Genomic DNA, 20,074 nt, shown 5'->3' with positions numbered 1-20,074 from the left:
CGAGAGCTTTACTATTGTGAAGCCCAGGTTGTCGTGTGGTCAAGCGGGACGGCTACAGTACAGCCGATTTGGTGTCACGATATCTCAGTAGCATGGGTTCGAACCCCGACGAGGGAAGAACAAAAAATTGCAAAAGCAAATTTACAGATCTAACATTGTTGGGTTGATGTTAAGACGAGTTGTATATACATAATGTACACATCCATCATTGCTGGCGATCCGATGGATAAATCTGTTGTAGAATTGTCACTGACTCAGACGTATATATATATAAAGATGTTATCGACAAAATCAAATCAGATATATATTTAAATAAAAGGAAGAATTTTTTGTAAACAAAACATAGATTTCTGAAACGTATCTATTGTATATGTTTAAGGTTACTAGTATTTCTGGTTAATTGAATATTGTTTATTCCTAATATTTTTTCAGTTTCGGATCTTTGTATTTTGGTTCCGGATCTTTGTATTTGAGTATTTAATCTTCGTATCTTTGTACACAAACACTATTTGAAATGCCGCATATTTAGAACTTACAGGAAAATGCCACTTTGTTAATGCTAATAGTTAACAGGTCACAACCCTGGTTTTCTCCTTACCCATGAGTGTTACCGTCAAATACAATGCCTGATTATAACCAACGCCAAAAAATGTAATGTCAGAAAACGTAAACCAGTTATGTATGGGGTGGATGCCACTGCTAGTGGTCGTTTCGTCCCCGGGGGTATCACCAGCCCAGAAGTTAACACTTCGGGTTTGACATGATTATCAATAATGTGGTAATTTTTATAAATTTCCTGTTTACCAAACTTTGAATTTTTCGAAAAACTAAGGATTTTTTTTTATCCCAGGCAAAGATTACCGTAGCCGTTTTTGGCAAAACTTTTGGGAATTTTGAATCCTACTTTGTACTTGCTTGGCTTGATAAGTATTTTGATATGAGCGTCACTGGTGAGTCTTTTGTAGACGAAACGCGCGTCTGGCGAACTAACTTATGATCCTGAAACCTTTGATAACTATTGGTTTCCGTTTTTATATACTGGCGAACTTTTTCTAGATACTTTTTTTTGTTTAGAAAAACCCAGTATTGAACTTACCTGAGGTTATTTAACATAACGGATAATTGAAGTCGCATGAATCTCTTAAGACAAATCTGAAACCAATAATTGAATTTTAAAATAATTTTTTTTGTAATTTTTTTTCAATCAACATCCATACTTACACTGATTTGCAGTCCAGTTAAGCGTTTGTTAAGTCATTGATAACATTCTGGCATAACACAAAGGCGCAACCTGTGACGTCTCATTTCATTGACCGAAAGATTTCAATACACCAACAATCGTAATGAATTGAGACAGTTTTAAGCAGGAATGTACTATGTTACTAAAATTAATCGAAGGTACCAGTATTCAAATTTAGTACGCTAGACGCGGATTTCGTCTATACTTGACTCATTAGTGATGCTCGACATAGTTATAAAGCCAAACAAGTACCAAATTTTACTTACAAAAACACGAGATAGATACTTACATTTTGAGATTTTCCAAAGAATATTGGTAACATTACTCCTGTTTGTCTTTAAATTTGTGTAAGCAACACGACGGGTGCCCTATGTTAAGCAGGATCTGCTTACCCTTCTGGAGCACATGGGATCACCCTAGTTTTTGGTTGGGTTCATGTTGTTTATTCTTTAGATTTCTATGTTGTGCCATGCGTACTATTATTTGTCGGTTTGTCTTTTCATTTTTAGCCATAGCGTTGTCATTTTTTTTTCGATTTATGAGTTTGACTGTTCCTTTGGTATTTTTCGTCCCTCTGTTCTATTTCAGAGAATATCAGAGTAGTGTTTTGAATATATCTTCACATTTTTAGCTCACCTGGCCCACTCTCAGATGCAGTTTTTTTTTATCATTTCTTTGAAACTAAAGCATGAAGAGCAATATGAAGTGGTTGAAATTATTCCTTAGATACAGATCTATCTACCCTGAAATTTTCAGAAAAAACTAGGTCAACCGTTTCCTGAATGTGTTAATTTACGAAAATTATGCAGTTTTTGGCTATCATCTTCAATACTATTTTAGATAGAGATAAACTTTAAACAGCAATTATGTACAGCACAGTAAGATCTACAAATAAGTCAGCATGACCAAAATGGTCAATTAACCCCTTCAAGAGTTATTGCTCTTTAAAGTTAATTTTGTACAATTTTCCTAAACTATTACGAAATATTTTCGTCTGATACTACTTGGCAAAATTCGTTACAGATAGAGATAATTGCCAATTGAAAGAATGTTCCCTAAAGTAAGATCTACAAACACATCATCAAGACCAAAACACAATTTTTTTTTCATGAATCCATTTGTGTCTTTTGTTTTCTTTTGCACATATACAAGTTGTGTGGCACATGCATTTTATAGATTCTAGTTTGTTTTTATTTTTATTTTCATAATACTTTTTTGACCTCTTTCTGGTTCGTAGTTATTGTTTATGTTGTCACTCCATCATAGTCATATAATGTTAATACCGTAATTAATTTCCCAAAAAATGCTATCTCTTTAAAGATAGAAGTCCCGTAACACTTCAAACGTCACCTATCCAAATTTCCACCAATGTTAAACAATAAGATTTTTGCAAACATAGAAAATCCTTCTTTTTTTTAAATAATGTAGTCCATTTTTCCATTTATATCTCCGATATCGTTTGTCAAAATAAGATAATAGGCATTCATATATTGATGTTGTTTCAGGGAAAATTGTATTTTCTGTGAATATATGCAGTTCATGGTTTACTAATTTTAAGGACTTCCTTCAATTCGTACATGTCGTAGTTCACCTTTATAAACATTGGTTTTCAACGAAGACTTATATATCAACAGTAAAATATATTGAATAATGAAACAAAGATCGGTTTTAACCTAAAGAATCACACAAAAACTAAATCTAACGTAATTTTACAAAGCACTCACTGTCTTTCTATGAATGCTACACCTGTATTCTTTACACATGAAATTTACGAAAACTTCAGTTATCGTTTTTTCAAATTTTTTTGCAAGTACAAATGTATACCTATATATATCCAACGTTAGTTTGAAATTATAATCTAAATAAACATCATGATAGTTCAGTACCACAAAAACAAATCTGACGTAATTTCTAATTTTACACTCTTGCTTTTCTACGAATTGGACACCTGTATCCGTGTACGTTTTACAACCATGTCCAATACACATACTTTCAATGAAATAATGGATTGCAAATTAAAAATATCACTTGTACAAATATGAACATAATTTAAAAACTACATACATCGTGTTGCCGTTTGACATTTAAGAGTTTGACATTATGCTAGTTATCACAACAAGTAAATTTGTCATGTATTAAATACATATGTTATTCAGTGGTTGTCGTTTCTTTATGTATTACGTATTTGTTTTCTTTCATTTTTTTAACATAAATTAGACCGCTAATTTTCTCGTTTAAATTGCTTACATTGTCATTTTTGAGCCTTTTAAAGCTGACTACGCGGTTTGTATTTGGCTCATTGTTGACTGCCGCACGTTGATCTATAGTTGTTAACCTCTGTTTCATTTGTTCTCTTGTGGACAGTTGTCTCATTATCAATCATACCATATCTTCATTTTTTGATATCTTATTGCACAATGACATTGTCAGTAATTCAAATCATTAATTATACGCTTGATGATTGACTATCCGAAAACTGGAATTAGGATAAAGGCAACATGCAGTAGTATACCACTGTTCGAGAGTCATAAATCGATTGAGTGAAAACAAATCCTGATTACAAATTATGACAGAGGGAAACACATCAAATATAAAAGAAAAACAACGAAACAACAGAAAAATTTCAGTGCAGTAATAAAACCGAAAGACAATGCAACACACACAGAAACGATCTATAAGATAACAACTGCAATTTTCTTGACTTGGTACAGGACATTTTTAGAAAAAAAGTGAGTTAAGCCTGGCTTGGTGGCTAGCCAAGCCTCCAGCTGTTATGGCGAAGTTTAATATAACTCAAAAATGACAATATAACAATACAGGACTACAATACAAATAAATGGAAGAACATTTAGAACACACACTATTAACAATACAATAGAACATAACAACCTGCTTATAGTTATTAAATTTACCAAGCTTAAAATTCAACCGCGTGTTTTGTCTACAAAAGACTGAACAGTGACGCTCAGGTCAAAGTAGTAAAGAAAGCCAAAGAAAGATAAAGCCATATACACAACCAATGTTTATTTATCATACTTTTCAATGCCTCATTATGCATATGCTCTAGTTTTATTTGGTCCTCTCTGGAAGAAAATTGACAAAATTTAAAAACTGAGGAAGAATAACGAAAAATAAGTGTGCATAAATTCCAGCGGTTGTTTTTTCATTAGGTATCATAACACATATATTTTCGCCTGATTTTTATAATACAATATATCACTTGAAAGGGACGCCCAATACAGCTGTCTGAAATCTGTAAAGTCTTGCACTGGTAGTAAAAATTGTACCTTATATTTATATTTATGTATGTTCTTTATAACTATGTAATTGTTGTTTTATGAGAAATAAAGTATTCGTACTCAGATCCATTTGTTGCAACTTTGATATGTGCTTTCATTATCTATGTCTAGCAAACGAGGTTAGATTGAAGACATTAAAACGGATTCAGTGTTGTCGAATTTTTCAATTGCTAATGAATAATTCATCATGTTTTTAAGCTTATTTAAAACAAAACAATCTATACTGGCTGCATGCTAAAAACGATTAAGTTCACTATTTCATGTTCATTAATGATTGGACAGAAATAATCATATATCATATATATGTATAATTTTATATATCTCGAAGCTAGTACCCCTTTAATGTTCATATCTTACCTTGGTTTTACTTTAAACATGTTTTTAGAATCGATAGTCCTGTTGCACCAGTAGTCACCCTTCTTATCCTTTATTCCATCCATTAATTAGCGATTTTGTACGGTTAATTGCAAACATATTAAACCAAAATTTCTTTTCTAACTCATTTGAATCATTTCATTACTTTAATGTTTACTCATCTGTCATACCGTGTACGGTAAAGTTTCCGTTTTTTTCAATTAAAAAGAAAAACAATGTTCATTTCTACACGAGCAAAAGCCAAAAAAATGTTAATTCGAATAAAAAAATTACCATATTGACGCAACGTCAGATATTGATACCCTTTAGTGTAACAGAAAAATGACGTTAAATTGGAAAACACACTATCTATTTCTTCCTGCTTTCCTTTTTGGGTAAATGCAAAGTATAATAAACAAGTATAAATGCCGTGAGAATCCAATCCAATATGATTTTATAATTTACATATAATATAGGCTATTCAATTTTACTGCTAGTAGTAATGTGTTTTTGGAGGAATTTTGCTGCATTATTTATTTAACCCGAGTATGATTTTATTCAAGCAGAGACATACAATAGCTCATAGTTATGATACTGAGGTTTTCTTACTTTTTTTCCGACGTAGTCGGTATAGTTTCGGTTTGGGCACTTTGAACTTAAGGACGCTTCACTATGACAACAGGCTACGCATGCCCGAAAATCCTTTCTGTGATTGGACAAAATCCTGTCATGGTGGGTGATTTGGTTGTGTTTGAAAAAAACGTCTCGAAAATTATATCGTGATGGAAAGCAAGTGAAAAACTATAAATATTTGAACTAGATCTTACAAAGACTTATATTTTTATTAAAATAATTGTTTCTCCTATAGTTCTTTGCATCCATGACAGCTGTTTATTCGGGACCATTATATAATTTTTAATATTAACTTTGTTGTACGAACGTACATCTGGTACATGACTTTTAGGACGCACCTACGCATGTGAGATTTCCGCGGGGTTTTGGTGAATGTAAACAGAAAGATACTACTTATACTTCTAATAGTTTCTAGCTTTGTTAACCATGAATTAAGTCTGATGATAATAGTAGTAAATGTATATTTGTTTCTTTTTATTTGCACTAGATTTTTTGACAAATAAAAATTGTAGGTGTCATAACAATATTCTTATATATAATTGCCTTAATATAACCAGACTTAGAAAAGAATTTCTTGTAGTAACATTCAGATTGAGATTTCATTAAAGTGGTCCTGCATCATTAAGTCAGTGTGCTTACGAATGTTATCAAAATGATAGTTTTAAACATATACTCAAATTTAAATACGTTGGATATCTTTTTTAAAGATAGTTTTTGTTTTTAATGTGTGTATCATTTTGTTTTGTTGAAAGCAGGGCATTTACATTTAGTTGAGGAAGGAACACAAGAATACAGATCATGCCGTACCTAGCATATTACGCTTGATTAGTTGTGGCGACATCAAATTATGATAACGGACAAAATTGCAAGACACTTTCATTAATTCGTATTTTTATAGATAACCATGTAATCTTAAGGCTATTTGGTGTACCAACTTCAACTTTAAAAGTACTTTTTATTGGTATAGTTATCAAAGCTTAAAAATAATCTCCACGAAATCAAATCTCTGTTTTTTTGCCCCTAAAAGTTTTGTGAAGGCATCATATCCAACTAAGTTAGACATCACGTGACTTTTGTGACGTATAATAGCCGCCATTTTGTATTATATTTCCCCATATAAAATGCATATATGCTTCAATAAAGCTTTATTTTCTCATAAACCTGATCCGTTTTCTTACTTTTGCAAATCAATCCTTGATATTCAAACATATTTCTATCAAACAATGTTGGTCCTAACCGTTTAATTTTTGATTAAATTCGGTCAAATTGGAATGGTAAAACATGCACTTTTTCTCGTCATTTCTCCGTTGACTCAATGCTAAATTACCGATACCCATGTCTACTTTTACAACAAATAAAGAAATTCTGTAAATAAAACACAAACTTTGCAAATCGATTAAGTATATTCAAACATATAGCTGGCGAAAAATAGTACTTAAAACAGTTTAATTTCAGGGCAAATTCGATCAAACATCGATTAAAAAAAGGGAATTTTCCGAGATTTTTCAAAATGGCGGCTGATGTATCATTTGGAAATGTTGCATCAAATCAATGATTTCTATATTAAGACTTTCCTAGATTATTTTAATTTTTTTATTAAGAATCTCTGATGTTTCTGTTATTTTACTTTAGTGATATTTCGATATCATTGATTTCAAAATTTCTTAATAAACAAAAAATGTGACACGGGAACATTTATTTTGACAGATCTAGGAGATAATGTTACCAGAAAATAGTTTACAATATCTATAATAAAAACAATTCCCTTCGTTTTTTAATGGTGTTTTTCAAGTTTTCTGTATATTTTATCTTTCTTTAGAAATATATTTATACATTCCTTTTAAAACTAAAAAAAAAAGTTTTCATCCTAAGAGAAAAAAAAATAATGACCAAATATAATAGATAAATATTCTATACCTTCAAAATTTCATTCCTTGACCGAACAGGTGAAATCTAACTTGGGTTATAATGTTACATCATAATATATTGTCAGGTAGACGTGCAAACCAAAAGCAACCAGGTGACATTCAACATCCTGTCAGTGTGTATACATGTATTACCAGAGTTTAAATTTTGTAATATACAAAAGTTTTCATAAATGTACAAATAAATATCTTCTTCTTCCCGTGTCAAATCAGAAGAAGTTTGTTTCATAATAAACTTTAGGAAAATATGAATATTATGAAAATTTCTTTAAAAAAAACATTTTTTGCTTAAAAGGCATTCAAATATTTATATGTTTCTATAATTATTTTAAAGAAATATGCTAATTCAAATTTTAATTTAAATGAATTTCGATCATTGAAAATGATTTAATTGTTATATTTTTTTTAATTCAATATTTAAAGCTGAATCCAGGCAATGCATCGATATAAAGTTTAAATTGTGTAAAAAAAAAGTTATTACATACATTCCAACAGAGACGTATAATATGATTGGTCTGATTTTAACAATATTGTAAACCCGATAATATCTATCGACAGAGTTATCGGTCCTGAATAGGACTGATATAGTTGGGTATGGAAAGTTTAACTCGGACATTTCAGCAAGACATTGCAAATCTATTGCTATGTGGCTCAAATTATTTTTCAATTCGAATTTTGTGAGCTTACACTCTTAGTCTTTCTAAGATTATGAATATTATACTTTGTTTCTTTCTCTATTATAATGTGAAAATTCAAGAATCAATCTTTATTTTCATGTATGATTTGAAATATTTATTACAGCATTTCAATAAAAATTTTCCCGTCAAATATTTCTTTAGTGCTATTTTTCGTGGTAGTTGCAATATCTAACGTTGCGTCATTTCCAGTTTTATTTAAGGGGAGATAATAATCCTATTGAAATAGCTGTCTACATGTTTAGGCAAAATGGTCGAATTGCTAGTTAGCAAAGCACACAGGATTTTTACATATACTCATATTTGTTAGTGCGTCGTTTTGTCGAAGTTTCATTACCAGGACCTTACAAAAGTCAGATATCTTGAACATTTTAATTGGAAGTTCACCTGTACACATGTCATTTTGAAGAAAACAAGTTATCATTTTCCAAAATTAGTTTCCCAAAAATCCTAATTTATCGAAAGTAAAAGTGTAGAGTTTATTAGAAACAGTAAGTATTTTAAAATACCATACACATACAAAAATAAAAACGACGTAAACTATAATTTTATAAAAGCACTCCCTGCCTTTCTGGTAATAAAACTCCTATATCCGTTTGCGTCTTCTAACTAAGTACATTATACGTCATCGTGCATTTACTTACTATAAAACGACGGATAGAAAATTTGAAATATCACTTATAAATACCATTGCGAACATAATTTTATAAAACCACATTATATGTGTTGCCGTTTGAAATTTGAAAGTTTGAACACTACACACACTGATATTTCATGATGTCTACCTTTCCACCGATGGTTATTGGGGGAGTTGCTATTACCACTTTATCATTCCTGCTGCATATAATAGCATTCTCAACAACATATTGGTATACATTTGGAGATGTTATTCATATGGGATTATGGAAATCATGTTACCAATCAAAAGGTGTAGAAGCGTGTTCTTATTATACAGGTATGTCTTTATTGGCCTTAAATATTTTATATAGACTTCTAATGATATTTTGCATTATCGCTTTTTTTATCATTTTTCCTTTGATTTTCATTTGGGATAATTTTCATATCATGCATGCTACTCGCTTGAGATGGAAAATAATCGCTAGGAAACCAAGGAGCCACGTGGCGATGCTAATGAAATTGACAACGTCGTCATAGGTAAAATAGCACTAAACAGATTAGCATTGTTCATCTTAACTCGAATGCTTTTCTCGCTTTTGCCGTGACCGACTCGAGCGATAAAATCAATCTCGTTGAGATAACCAACGATAACCTATAATTATCGCTCGTCCCACTGTCGATATCACTCTGGTCAAATCTTAATATTATTCCATATCACGGCATCGTGACGTCAAATACTTTGAACCGGCATTAATAACTTTGACCCGGACATATGAGCGAGGTCATTAGTATGTGCCGACGTTGATAAAATTGACCCGAACTCATCAAGTCAATTTCCGGTTGCTGATGAAATCAAAAGAAAAACATTCACAAAAGACGCAAGATACAGCCCGATAAATCAATTACCAGGTGATTTGCATATTGATACTGTCAACTATTTGCGGCGATTTACAATATGAAGCTTTTTTGTCAAGTTAGTGCAGCAAACGAGATCAAAAAGCATTATAATGTGTCGACATGGTGTTACAATATCATTTTGCAGACAACCTGATAATCTTCAAAAAATCAAGTCACTGTTACCGTATGATGGCAACTTAAAATTGAATATTTAACAATAATGGAAGTCAACTATTCTTTTAGCGAAACTTAACATAAACAAATACGTATACGCACTTATATATTTAAACTGAGTTCAATAAACTGTAAAGTATGCGGTTGTTTTAGACAAAATGTAATGTGCGGTTATTCGTGATATCGAAAACAAGAATAAACACATGTACATCATGTATTATGTTTCTTACTACACAATTATATAGTAAGTTATTCACATCATTAATCATACACTGGATGACAAAGGTAACTTCAATGAAATGTATAGAAATAATTGTTCTCATGTTTCTTCTCTAAATCATTAAATACCTTATGTTATTATGGAAATTACGATAATATTATGCATATTACTTTTAGATTTTTACTGATTTTTCGATATTTCATAGAGGTAAACATTTTATTTGAAAGTTTGACTGTTCCCGCCAATAATCTTTCACTGACTCCATTCGATACTATAATGATAGCACTTAATTCTCTAAAGGAATATAAACAGACTTTGACATGACCAAGAAATTGAATATCCACGAATATGCAAGTTTTCCTTAATTCACGAAAATAAATGAATTCAAATTATTTAAGTTTATTGTTGTAAAAGACAAATAAGACAATAAGACGACTGAATTTTAGACATAGACACAAGAAATATTTGTGTATAGGGTTTGTTTGTCGTTCTACTTTTCAATGCCGCATTATGTATGATATTTAATTCTTAAATTTTACAGCAATAAAACAAAAAAAACAAAATGACCTGGGATTCAGTAAGCTTAATATATATTATGCTTTCGTTTTATCAGGCCCTCTCTGGTAGAAAATTGACAAAATTGAAAATACTAAAATACAAAAGAGAGTCGGACATAATGAGAAAACCTGTCTAAATTTCAGCGTTTTCATCAATAGATATCCTAAATAAACAGTAATAAACCGCCGCTCGAAAGTCATAAATAGATTGAGGGAAAATAAATCCGGGTAACAAAGTAAAACTGAGAGAAACACATCACATATAACATATGAGGAAAACAATAACTAATGTGCAAGAAAAACAAACGGTAATAAATACACCCCGAAACGAATTACAACATATATATTTTTTTCGCCTGATTTTTATAATACAATATTGCAGAATTACCAGTAAGTGATGCCCATATGATAGCTGCCGAAGTTCTTGAAAGTCTGGCACTGGTAGCATTTGTTGTAGCTGTGACATGTGCTTTCCTTAAGATTTTTGTACTCAAGGAAAAGGGAAATATGTTTGCTATCACAGGTGTATTTAACTTAATTGCAGGTAAATATTAATGATATGATTTAATTGCATATGATGTCAAAATGAAATTTAATATAACAAAACAACAAATCTTATTTTTTGTGACATAAATTCAATAATTATAAAATTACATTATTAGCATGATGCAAAATTTCAATCAAATCTTTCTTCTATCACGATATGTTAAAACCATTTCATGTCTTTGAAAAGTCTAAGTCAATTAGAAAAGGTATATTTTTAAAACCAGTTCTGCAAAGAATGTAAAAACAAACAAATAAGCACATAAAACAACAACCAAACGCTAATAAATTTAATAACAGCAATTAGTGACGTACAATGTACAAAATAAAATCACAAAGAACTGATCAACGCCAAGGAAAATTCAAAACGGAAAGTTGATAATCAAATGACAAGATCAAAACCTAAAACACATCAATCGAATGGATAACAACTGTCATACTCCTGACTTAGTGCAGGAATTTTTCTAAGTAGCAAATGATGGATTGAACCTGGTTGACTATATTCAAAGCCACGTATACGCCATGGGTTCAGAGAGATGTCAAGTATTAAGATTTATATAAGTTAGATTATTAATCTTGAATGTAATACTTTTTAAAATTTGAAAAACTATATTATGGTTAAGTAATTAACGATTTAAAAATGACCATTACATTTTTCGATATATAATAAACAAACTTGTTGATTATGGTTGATAAATAGAAAAAGGGGGAACATTATATAGATTAAATTGTTGATAAATAGAAAAAGGGGGAACATTATATAGATTAAATTGTTGACACATTAAAAGCTTTGGACAGCCCATACATTATACACTATATGTTGTGAACGACTTGTTAAAAATGACATTTGTTGCCTGAAAGAGGCGAGTGTGTTACGGTTGAGGTTTAAGCACTGACAAGTCTCTACATTTGACAGTTCGGGATTTCCTTCATATTGGACTAATTCAAATCTAATCCAAATTGATATCACTTCCAGTTATTGAAAAGGTAATCGTCTACTGACGCTTAAAATAACAGAAGGTCGTCCATCTTAAAACACTTACAACTTAGAATTTGCACTGTCCGTCATAGTAGATACAATATATATAAGAAGATGTGGTACGAGTGCCAAAGAGACAAATCTCTCATCCAAGTCACAATTTGTAAAAAATAACCATTATAGGTCAAAGTATGGTCTTCAACACTGAGAATTGGCTCACACCAAACAACATCCTATAAAAAAGTTATATTGACTTGGAAATCAGTAACTAGTCAGTTAAAATATATGCCATTTTCTTTTAGGTGGATTTGCCTTGATCGGAACAATAGTATTTGCAACATACTCTTATGGAAACATAACGTTGGATTCTTCAAAGTTCCACTATTCCTTTGGGCTATGTATTGTAGGTGGAATAGGAGGGATTTTTGCAGGCATTGTTTTCATCTTAGCATGGCGATGGATGAGGAACTAACGACGACAGCTGTCATTGTGTTCATCCTAGCATGACAATATGTGAAAGATTAGGCGGAGTAGTCTCTGGCATTGTTTTTAAAGGAAGCAGCTTTAACTATGAGCTATTTGCATAAATCGTATTTCTTTGAACACTTATCTTCGTCAATATTATTGTATTCGACGGATTTTAACGATACATCTTGCTATTCTATGTTCCGTGGTGTAAAATCGTACAACAATAACGAGTTGTGTTATTTTTACGTACGTAAGGTTTTATTAATAGAGTCGCGTGATTGTTATTTGTTAAACTGATATGTGAAAAATCAGCAACAAGTGCACAAACAATATAAATTTTGTATTTCCGGAATGTTTTTTTTTAAAATACGATGTTTTGGATTTCTAGAATATTTTTAATAACATGATGTAGTATGCACTTTCCAATATGCTATCGTTGACCTTATTACAGCTAAACCGAACAGTATTTGCCTGCAAAATGAGTGAATACAACTGTACATGTGATTAGGTTTTAACGCATCCACAATTTATCTAGTTATCAAGGATAGATAGTGCCGTATCATTCTATGCAAGGTGAAATTATGTCTTATCGTGATATACTTGGCGTGATAATGTTTTTTGATATTATGCAAAGTGTGATCAATTCGAAGAACAGCAAGCAAATCAGTCTTAATATTGGAATAAGCTGTTTAAACGCTGACTCATTCATTTTGAGCCGTACATTTCTGTAATGCCTTTGATATTTTTTATCTTATTACATTGTATTTATAATAAAGAATTTTGTTGAAGTTTAAACATATATTTATATGTGTGCATTTGTTACATGTATTCATTAATCATTTTCTTAATGTCGCAAGATTTTTAATCAAGATATGCGTTTTTCGTTTTAATGAATTCAAACTCATAAGTCGAAAACAAACAGACAACGCCATGAGTAAAAAAAAACGACAAACAAAAGTTCACTGAACACAAAATAGAAAACCAATGATTAAATAACACGAACCCCAATCCAGATTATGGATGACCTCTGTTGTTCATGTTAGTATACACCCAATAAAAAAGTCTGAATCTGTAGGTCAAATTAGGGAAAATAGTCGGGTTTTTGTGACGACCATTGCAACATATCCGTTGTCATTGATGAAACAGATACCCATAGCGGTGAACCAACACATTCGTAAAATATTCACACCTGTGTTTAATAGAACATAGGTAGTTAACTGAATGTGTCATACATGTCATAATGAGGCGGAAAATCGCTATGAAATTCGATTTATCTCTTTTCATCAATTGTTTCCGTATTTTTGGTGGTCATGATATTTATGTTCATCCAAGTGTTAACTCTTTTCTCTCTTATAGAACCGAGGTATAATATCGGTATAGAAGTCATTATAGAAAACTTTATAGACCAATGCAAAGATATCCTTAGCAGTCAAGTACTTAAAATTACCATTTTCAGGAAACGATGATTAAATTTAACTTCAAAAACAACGTTTAACATAGTTTTCATAATCATTATAATTGTTTGGTGTGACAAGTATTCAAGCCAAGAGAAATGCAGATTCCTTCTCAAAAACCATATGTGTTATTCAAAAAAATAATTAAAGAAACACATTTGAAATCTGGTTGAACTCAATCGAGTATGTAATAAAGATCATGTCAGAAGCTTAAATTGTAAAAAACAAATAAACCGACCTCAGAGGAAATTACATAACAGAAAGTACCTAATCAAACGGCAAAATTAAGAACTTAAACTTTGTTGTCGAAACGTACATACAAGTTATCAATGAGAAATTTAACAGCTTTTATCATCTCACCACACCTCCAGTAGGTGTACCTATCATATTTACCTTTCTAATTAGAAAAAAAAGCTTTAGATGAGTTGCAGCAAATATATTTGAATTTAGATTTACCAAAGGACCATTTAATTAAATAGGGAAACTTTTGTTTGATTAGATTGTGTGGAAGTGTAGTGTAAAGAAAAGAAAAGTAAAATCTGTAAAAACAACATCAAAAGGACCTTAAAATTCACGTTATTCATCTAAAATATCCACTTACTAGAGGCCGAGATGAAACGATATTTTACTGTTTTTGTATAGTTAAGGTTACCAATACATATTAAGGACCTTCAACTGTTCAGAAGAAGCCTAAAGCTGTGATGTTGTTATGATATGTATGTTTACTATATGACTCTCTTGGGAGCAAAAGGACTTGGATGTAGATGAATTTAAAATTTCATTCGTTAAAACGTCCGTGTAGTATTTACGGTATACCAACACCACATTGATGGCTGTTTCATCAGCCGGTACAAACTCAAACCGCTTTAAAAGTTTTTGAAATTTATTTCTTATTCTGGAAAAAGGCGTATTTTATTCTGTATTATTTACTTATAAATTATTTTCAAAATGTGATATTCTGTAGCTTTCATCTACAATATTCATACATTTATTTAGATAAGAATCAAGAGATTCTTTATCAGATTTTTCTTCGTTTACACCATTTGTTTTACAAAACGAGAAAAGAACATCTTTAGTGACTTGACGACACTGTTTCCAATCTATTTTAAATGTAGGACGATATTTAAGTCATTTATCCAAAATAAAATTCTTCAAATTGTTTATGCGATTGCCTATGTTGTTTCTGGATCGTTTCAAGCGGTTGAAATATTATGAATTTAATAATGTGATGTGTTAAGCTAATTGTTGCTAACTTATACTTTTGAATTTCTTAGGTTTTCGGAAGCGGTATAGATGTGCCTGTGTTCGTTTAAAAAACTCATGTCCTGTTTGCCCTACGCAAAGTATACTACCATTTGGTTTTGTTCATGGCGTAACCAGATGTATGAGGCTTTGGGATTTGCATGTAATGCCACTAGAAAAAGAAAGTTAAACTCTCCCCTTCACTGTTCACTTTACAGTATTAACAGAAGATAATCTAGATCAGGTTTTTTCTTTTTCTGACATAACACGGAAATATTTGTTGATATCCTTGTGCATTTATTGAATAATTTGTCTAAGTGCTAAGTTTCGATTTGGAATTTCAATTGACGGTGATTTAATCAATATTTGAAATGAGCTTTAGTGAGCTCATGAGTAACCTTGATCGATTGGTGTATAGTGTTTTCTTTCGATTTCGTAAATTCATGATTAATTAACGGGTAATGAGAAGATTAAGTGAGGCCAAAAGTTTTATAAGAGTTTCAATAAAGGAATACATAAACAATTTATAAAACAGTCCAATAATTTGAAAAAAACTACATTGAACATCCCGACAAAATGACGCCAGAAAAACACAACAGACATAACAAACATTGGTCTGAAGTTATGCCGAGTGATTTTATCTTAAACAGAAAACAACAAAAATATTTTAACAAAGGTTGGCACCTGCTCTTTCCATCCAACATGTATACAGTGTAGTATATTATATTTTAGACACATTACATGTATATTTAGAAAAAAAAGGAACTGTCACTCAAATAAAACTTTTTAAGGATATATAGTCTTAAACATTCAGATCTAGATATGCTAGTGTTTTACCTTTTCAAACTGGACCATATCACAAAGGAGCAGGTCAGTAAGACCCCTTTTTGGCCCCAAAATATAGCAGTTTCACAAAATAGTGAACATGTAATCTTTTATCTATTTGTTGGAAAGTAGAATGCTTCTGCTATTTAAAAACTGGGCTGTGTTTGACAATACAATGCACATATATCGGGTACTAGCATAATCAAATCATGCTAAATTACTGAAATATTCAAAATTTTAGCATTTTAGTTAAATTTTAGACAGTTTCAGGCTTAAATGAAAGTGGCTGCATTCGTGTTCATCATTATATTGAAATGTAATTTGTATTTGATGATAATACATACCATATATAAAGGTTGAGGAAGAACACGGATGTGGCCACTTTCATTTTTGACAAAAACCGTATGAAAAATGACGTTATTTGGCATATGTGATAGATTTTTCATGTTTAGGCTTGAATCGGAGCGTTTTTAATGACTAAATTAGTTAAAATCTTTTAAATACACTAATTGAATCAAATTAAATAGACACTTAAGTGTTTAAAGAGTGTCCCAAATCTTTCGTTAGATGAACCTGAAGTTTGAGGCCAATATCGACCCTTACCGGACTTACACCTTTACCTACACGTAAAAATAATATAAACTGTTTATACATGTAATTTCACTTCTATATTACTAAATAATGCATAAATAAAAAGAAACAAAATTGATAGATGTATGAAAAAATGTAATACAATGTCCATATTAGGGACTATATTCGTAGACTACGGTGTACCGGACCTCTTAAAGGCAATTATTAGAAGATTTAAGAGCTCTTACTAAAACCATAGAAAGCGGCAGGATAAAAATACGATACAAGAAATAGATCATTAATCATAATAATGGAATATGTAGACAGTATGATGTTGTTTGTAGAATAAAAGTGTCAATCCAAATGCTGTGAATACTAATGTCTATCAATGTCTATGTCCAAGTTTAACTATAAGAGTTTAACTTTAGTGTCTGTATATATAGTGTTGTCATGGAAAATTCTAGAACACTCTATCATGGAACATTGTGGAAAATCCTGGAAAGTTACAACGGAAGTTTCTGGAATAACATAGAAGTTTAAATTACGCATCTTTTATAAGGATCATTCTAGAAAGTTCCAATCATTCTGTGATTGTTCCAGTGATTCCTAAACTGCACAGTTATAAGATTATTTGGTAAACAACTATCAGGCCATACAACACAAATTAGGCCAACATAAATAAACATAATAATTACAATATCATAACAATCCCAGGCAAAGATTACCGTAGCCGTTTTTGGCAAAACGTTTGGGAATTTTGAATCCTACTTTGTACTTGCTTGGCTTGATAAGTATTTTGATATGAGCGTCACTGGTGAGTCTTTTGTAGACGAAACGCGCGTCTGGCGTACTAACTTATGATCCTGAAACCTTTGATAACTATTGGTTTCCGTTTTTATATACTGGCGAACTTTTTCTAGATACTTTTTTTGTTCAGAAAAACCCAGTATTGAACTTACCTGAGGTTATTTAACATAACGGATTATTGAAGTCGCATGAATCTCTTAAGACAAATCTGAAACCAATAATTGAATTTTAAAATAATTTTTTTTTTGTAATTTTGTTTTCAATCAACATCCATACTTACACTGATCTGCAGTCCAGTTAAGCGTTTGTTAATTCATTGATAACATTCTGGCATAACACAAAGACGCAACCTGTGACGTCTCATTTCATTGACCGAAAGATTTCAATAAACCAACAATCGTAATGAATTGAGACAGCTGACAGCAGGAATGTACTATGTTACTCAAATTAATCGAAGGTACCAGTATTCAAATTTAGTACGCTAGACGCGGATTTCGTCTATACTTGACTAATTAGTGATGCTCGACATAGTTATAAAGCCAAACAAGTACCAAATTTTACTTTCAAAAACACGAGATAGATACTTACATTTTGAGATTTTCCAAAGAATATTGGTAACATTACTCCTGTTTGTCTTTAAATTTGTGTAAGCAACACGACGGGTGCCCTATGTTAAGCAGGATCTGCTTACCCTTCTGGAGAACATGGGATCACCCTAGTTTTTGGTGGGGTTCATGTTGTTTATTCTTTAGTTTTCTATGTTGTGTCATGCGTACTATTGTTTGTCTGTTTGTCTTTTCATTTTTAGCCATAGCTTTGTCAGTTTTTTTTCGATTTATGAGTTTGACTGTTCCTTTGGTATTTTTCGTCCCTCTGTTATATTTCAGAGAATATCAGAGTAGTGTTTTGAATATATCTTCACATTTTTAGCTCACCTTGCCCACTCTCAGCCCGACGCCCGTCTTAAATCGTTGTTTGCATCCATCGTCCGTCGTCGTCCATCGTCGTCCGTTCACTTTTATAAAAATCCTCTCCTTTGAAACTTCTTGGCAAAGTCGAACCAAACTTGGCCACACTCATGCCTAGGGTATCACGTTTTTAAAATATGTCCGATGAACTCACCCGCTACCAAAATGGCAAAAAAAAAAAGATTAAAATTATTCATTAGGTAGAATCTATCTGCACAGAATTACAGATGTATCAGACAACCTGTTGTTGGGTTGCTGCCCCTAAATGGGTTACTTTGATGAAATTTTGCAGCTTGTGGTTATTATCTTTAATATTATTATATATGGAGATAAACTGTAAACAGCAGTAATGTTCAGCACAGTAAGATCTACAAAAAGTCAATATGCCGAAAATTGTCAGTTGACCCCTTCAGGAGTTAGTGCCCTTATAGATATGTTTTTACAATTTTTCGTATATTTTAGTAATCTTTTGTAACTAAAACTACAGAGAAACAAATAACCAAACTTGGCCATAATTGTCATTAGAGTATCTAGTTAAAAACATGTGTCCGATGACACCACCACTAACCAAGATGGCCGACCTGGATAAAAATAGTACATAGGGGGGGGGGGGGGGGTAAGATGCAGTTTTTCTATCATTTCTTTGAAACTAAAGCATGAAGAGCAATATGAAGTGGTTGAAATTATTCCTTAGATACAGATCTATCTACCCTGAAATTTTCAGAAAAAAACTAGGTAAACCGTTTCCTGAATGTGTTAATTTACGAAAATTATGCAGTTTTTGGCTATCATCTTCAATACTATTTTAGATAGAGATAAACTTTAAACAGCAATTATGTACAGCACAGTAAGATCTACAAATAAGTCAGCATGACCAAAGTGGTCAATTAACCCCTTCAAGAGTTATTGCTCTTTAAAGTTAATTTTGTACAATTTTCCTAAACTATTACGAAATATTTTCGTCTGATACTACTTGGCAAAGTTCGTTACAGATAGAGATAATTGCCAATTGAAAGAATGCTCCCTAAAGTAAGATCTACAAACACATCACCAAGACCAAAACACAATTTTTTCATGAATCCATTTGTATCTTTTGTTTTCTTTTGCACATATACAAGATGTGTGGCACATGCATTTTATAGATTCTAGTTTGTTTTTATTTTTATTTTCATAATACTTTTTTGACCTCTTTCTGGTTCGTAGTTATTGTTTATGTTGTCACTCCATCATAGTCATATAATGTTAATACCGTAATTAATTTCCCAAAAAATGCTATCGCTTTAAAGATAGAAGTCCCGTAACACTTCAAACGTCACATATCCAAATTTCCACCAATGTTAATCAATAAGATTTTTGCAAACATAGAAAATCCTTCTTTTTTTTGAAATAATGTAGTCCATTTTTCAATTTATATCTCCGATATCGTTTGTCAAAATAAGATAATAGGCATTTATATATTGATGTTGTTTCAGGGAAAATTGTATTTTCTGTGAATATATGCAGTTCGTGGTTTACTAATTTTAAGGACTTCCTTCAATTCGTACATGTCGTAGTTCACCTTTATAAACATTGGTTTTCAACGAAGACTTATATATCAACAGTAAAA

The 20,074-nt window shown here is 31.4% G+C and overlaps 1 protein-coding gene across 1 annotated transcript; it reads left to right on the top strand.

Annotated features, from left to right (window-relative positions):
• Positions 1-8,769: 8,769 nt before the first annotated feature.
• Positions 8,770-12,655, top strand: LOC134691703 (uncharacterized). Its single transcript, XM_063552262.1, has 3 exons — positions 8,770-9,101; positions 10,995-11,156; positions 12,437-12,655. Exons 1-3 carry the CDS (start codon positions 8,921-8,923, stop codon positions 12,604-12,606), a joined length of 513 nt encoding a protein of 170 aa, XP_063408332.1. The 5' UTR covers positions 8,770-8,920; the 3' UTR covers positions 12,607-12,655.
• The last annotated feature ends 7,419 nt before the right edge of the window (positions 12,656-20,074 follow it).

Source organism: Mytilus trossulus, chromosome 11 (genome assembly GCF_036588685.1).
Source record: "Mytilus trossulus isolate FHL-02 chromosome 11, PNRI_Mtr1.1.1.hap1, whole genome shotgun sequence".
Taxonomy (NCBI): Eukaryota; Metazoa; Mollusca; class Bivalvia; order Mytilida; family Mytilidae; genus Mytilus; species Mytilus trossulus.
This window is presented reverse-complemented; position numbering and strand designations above follow the sequence as displayed.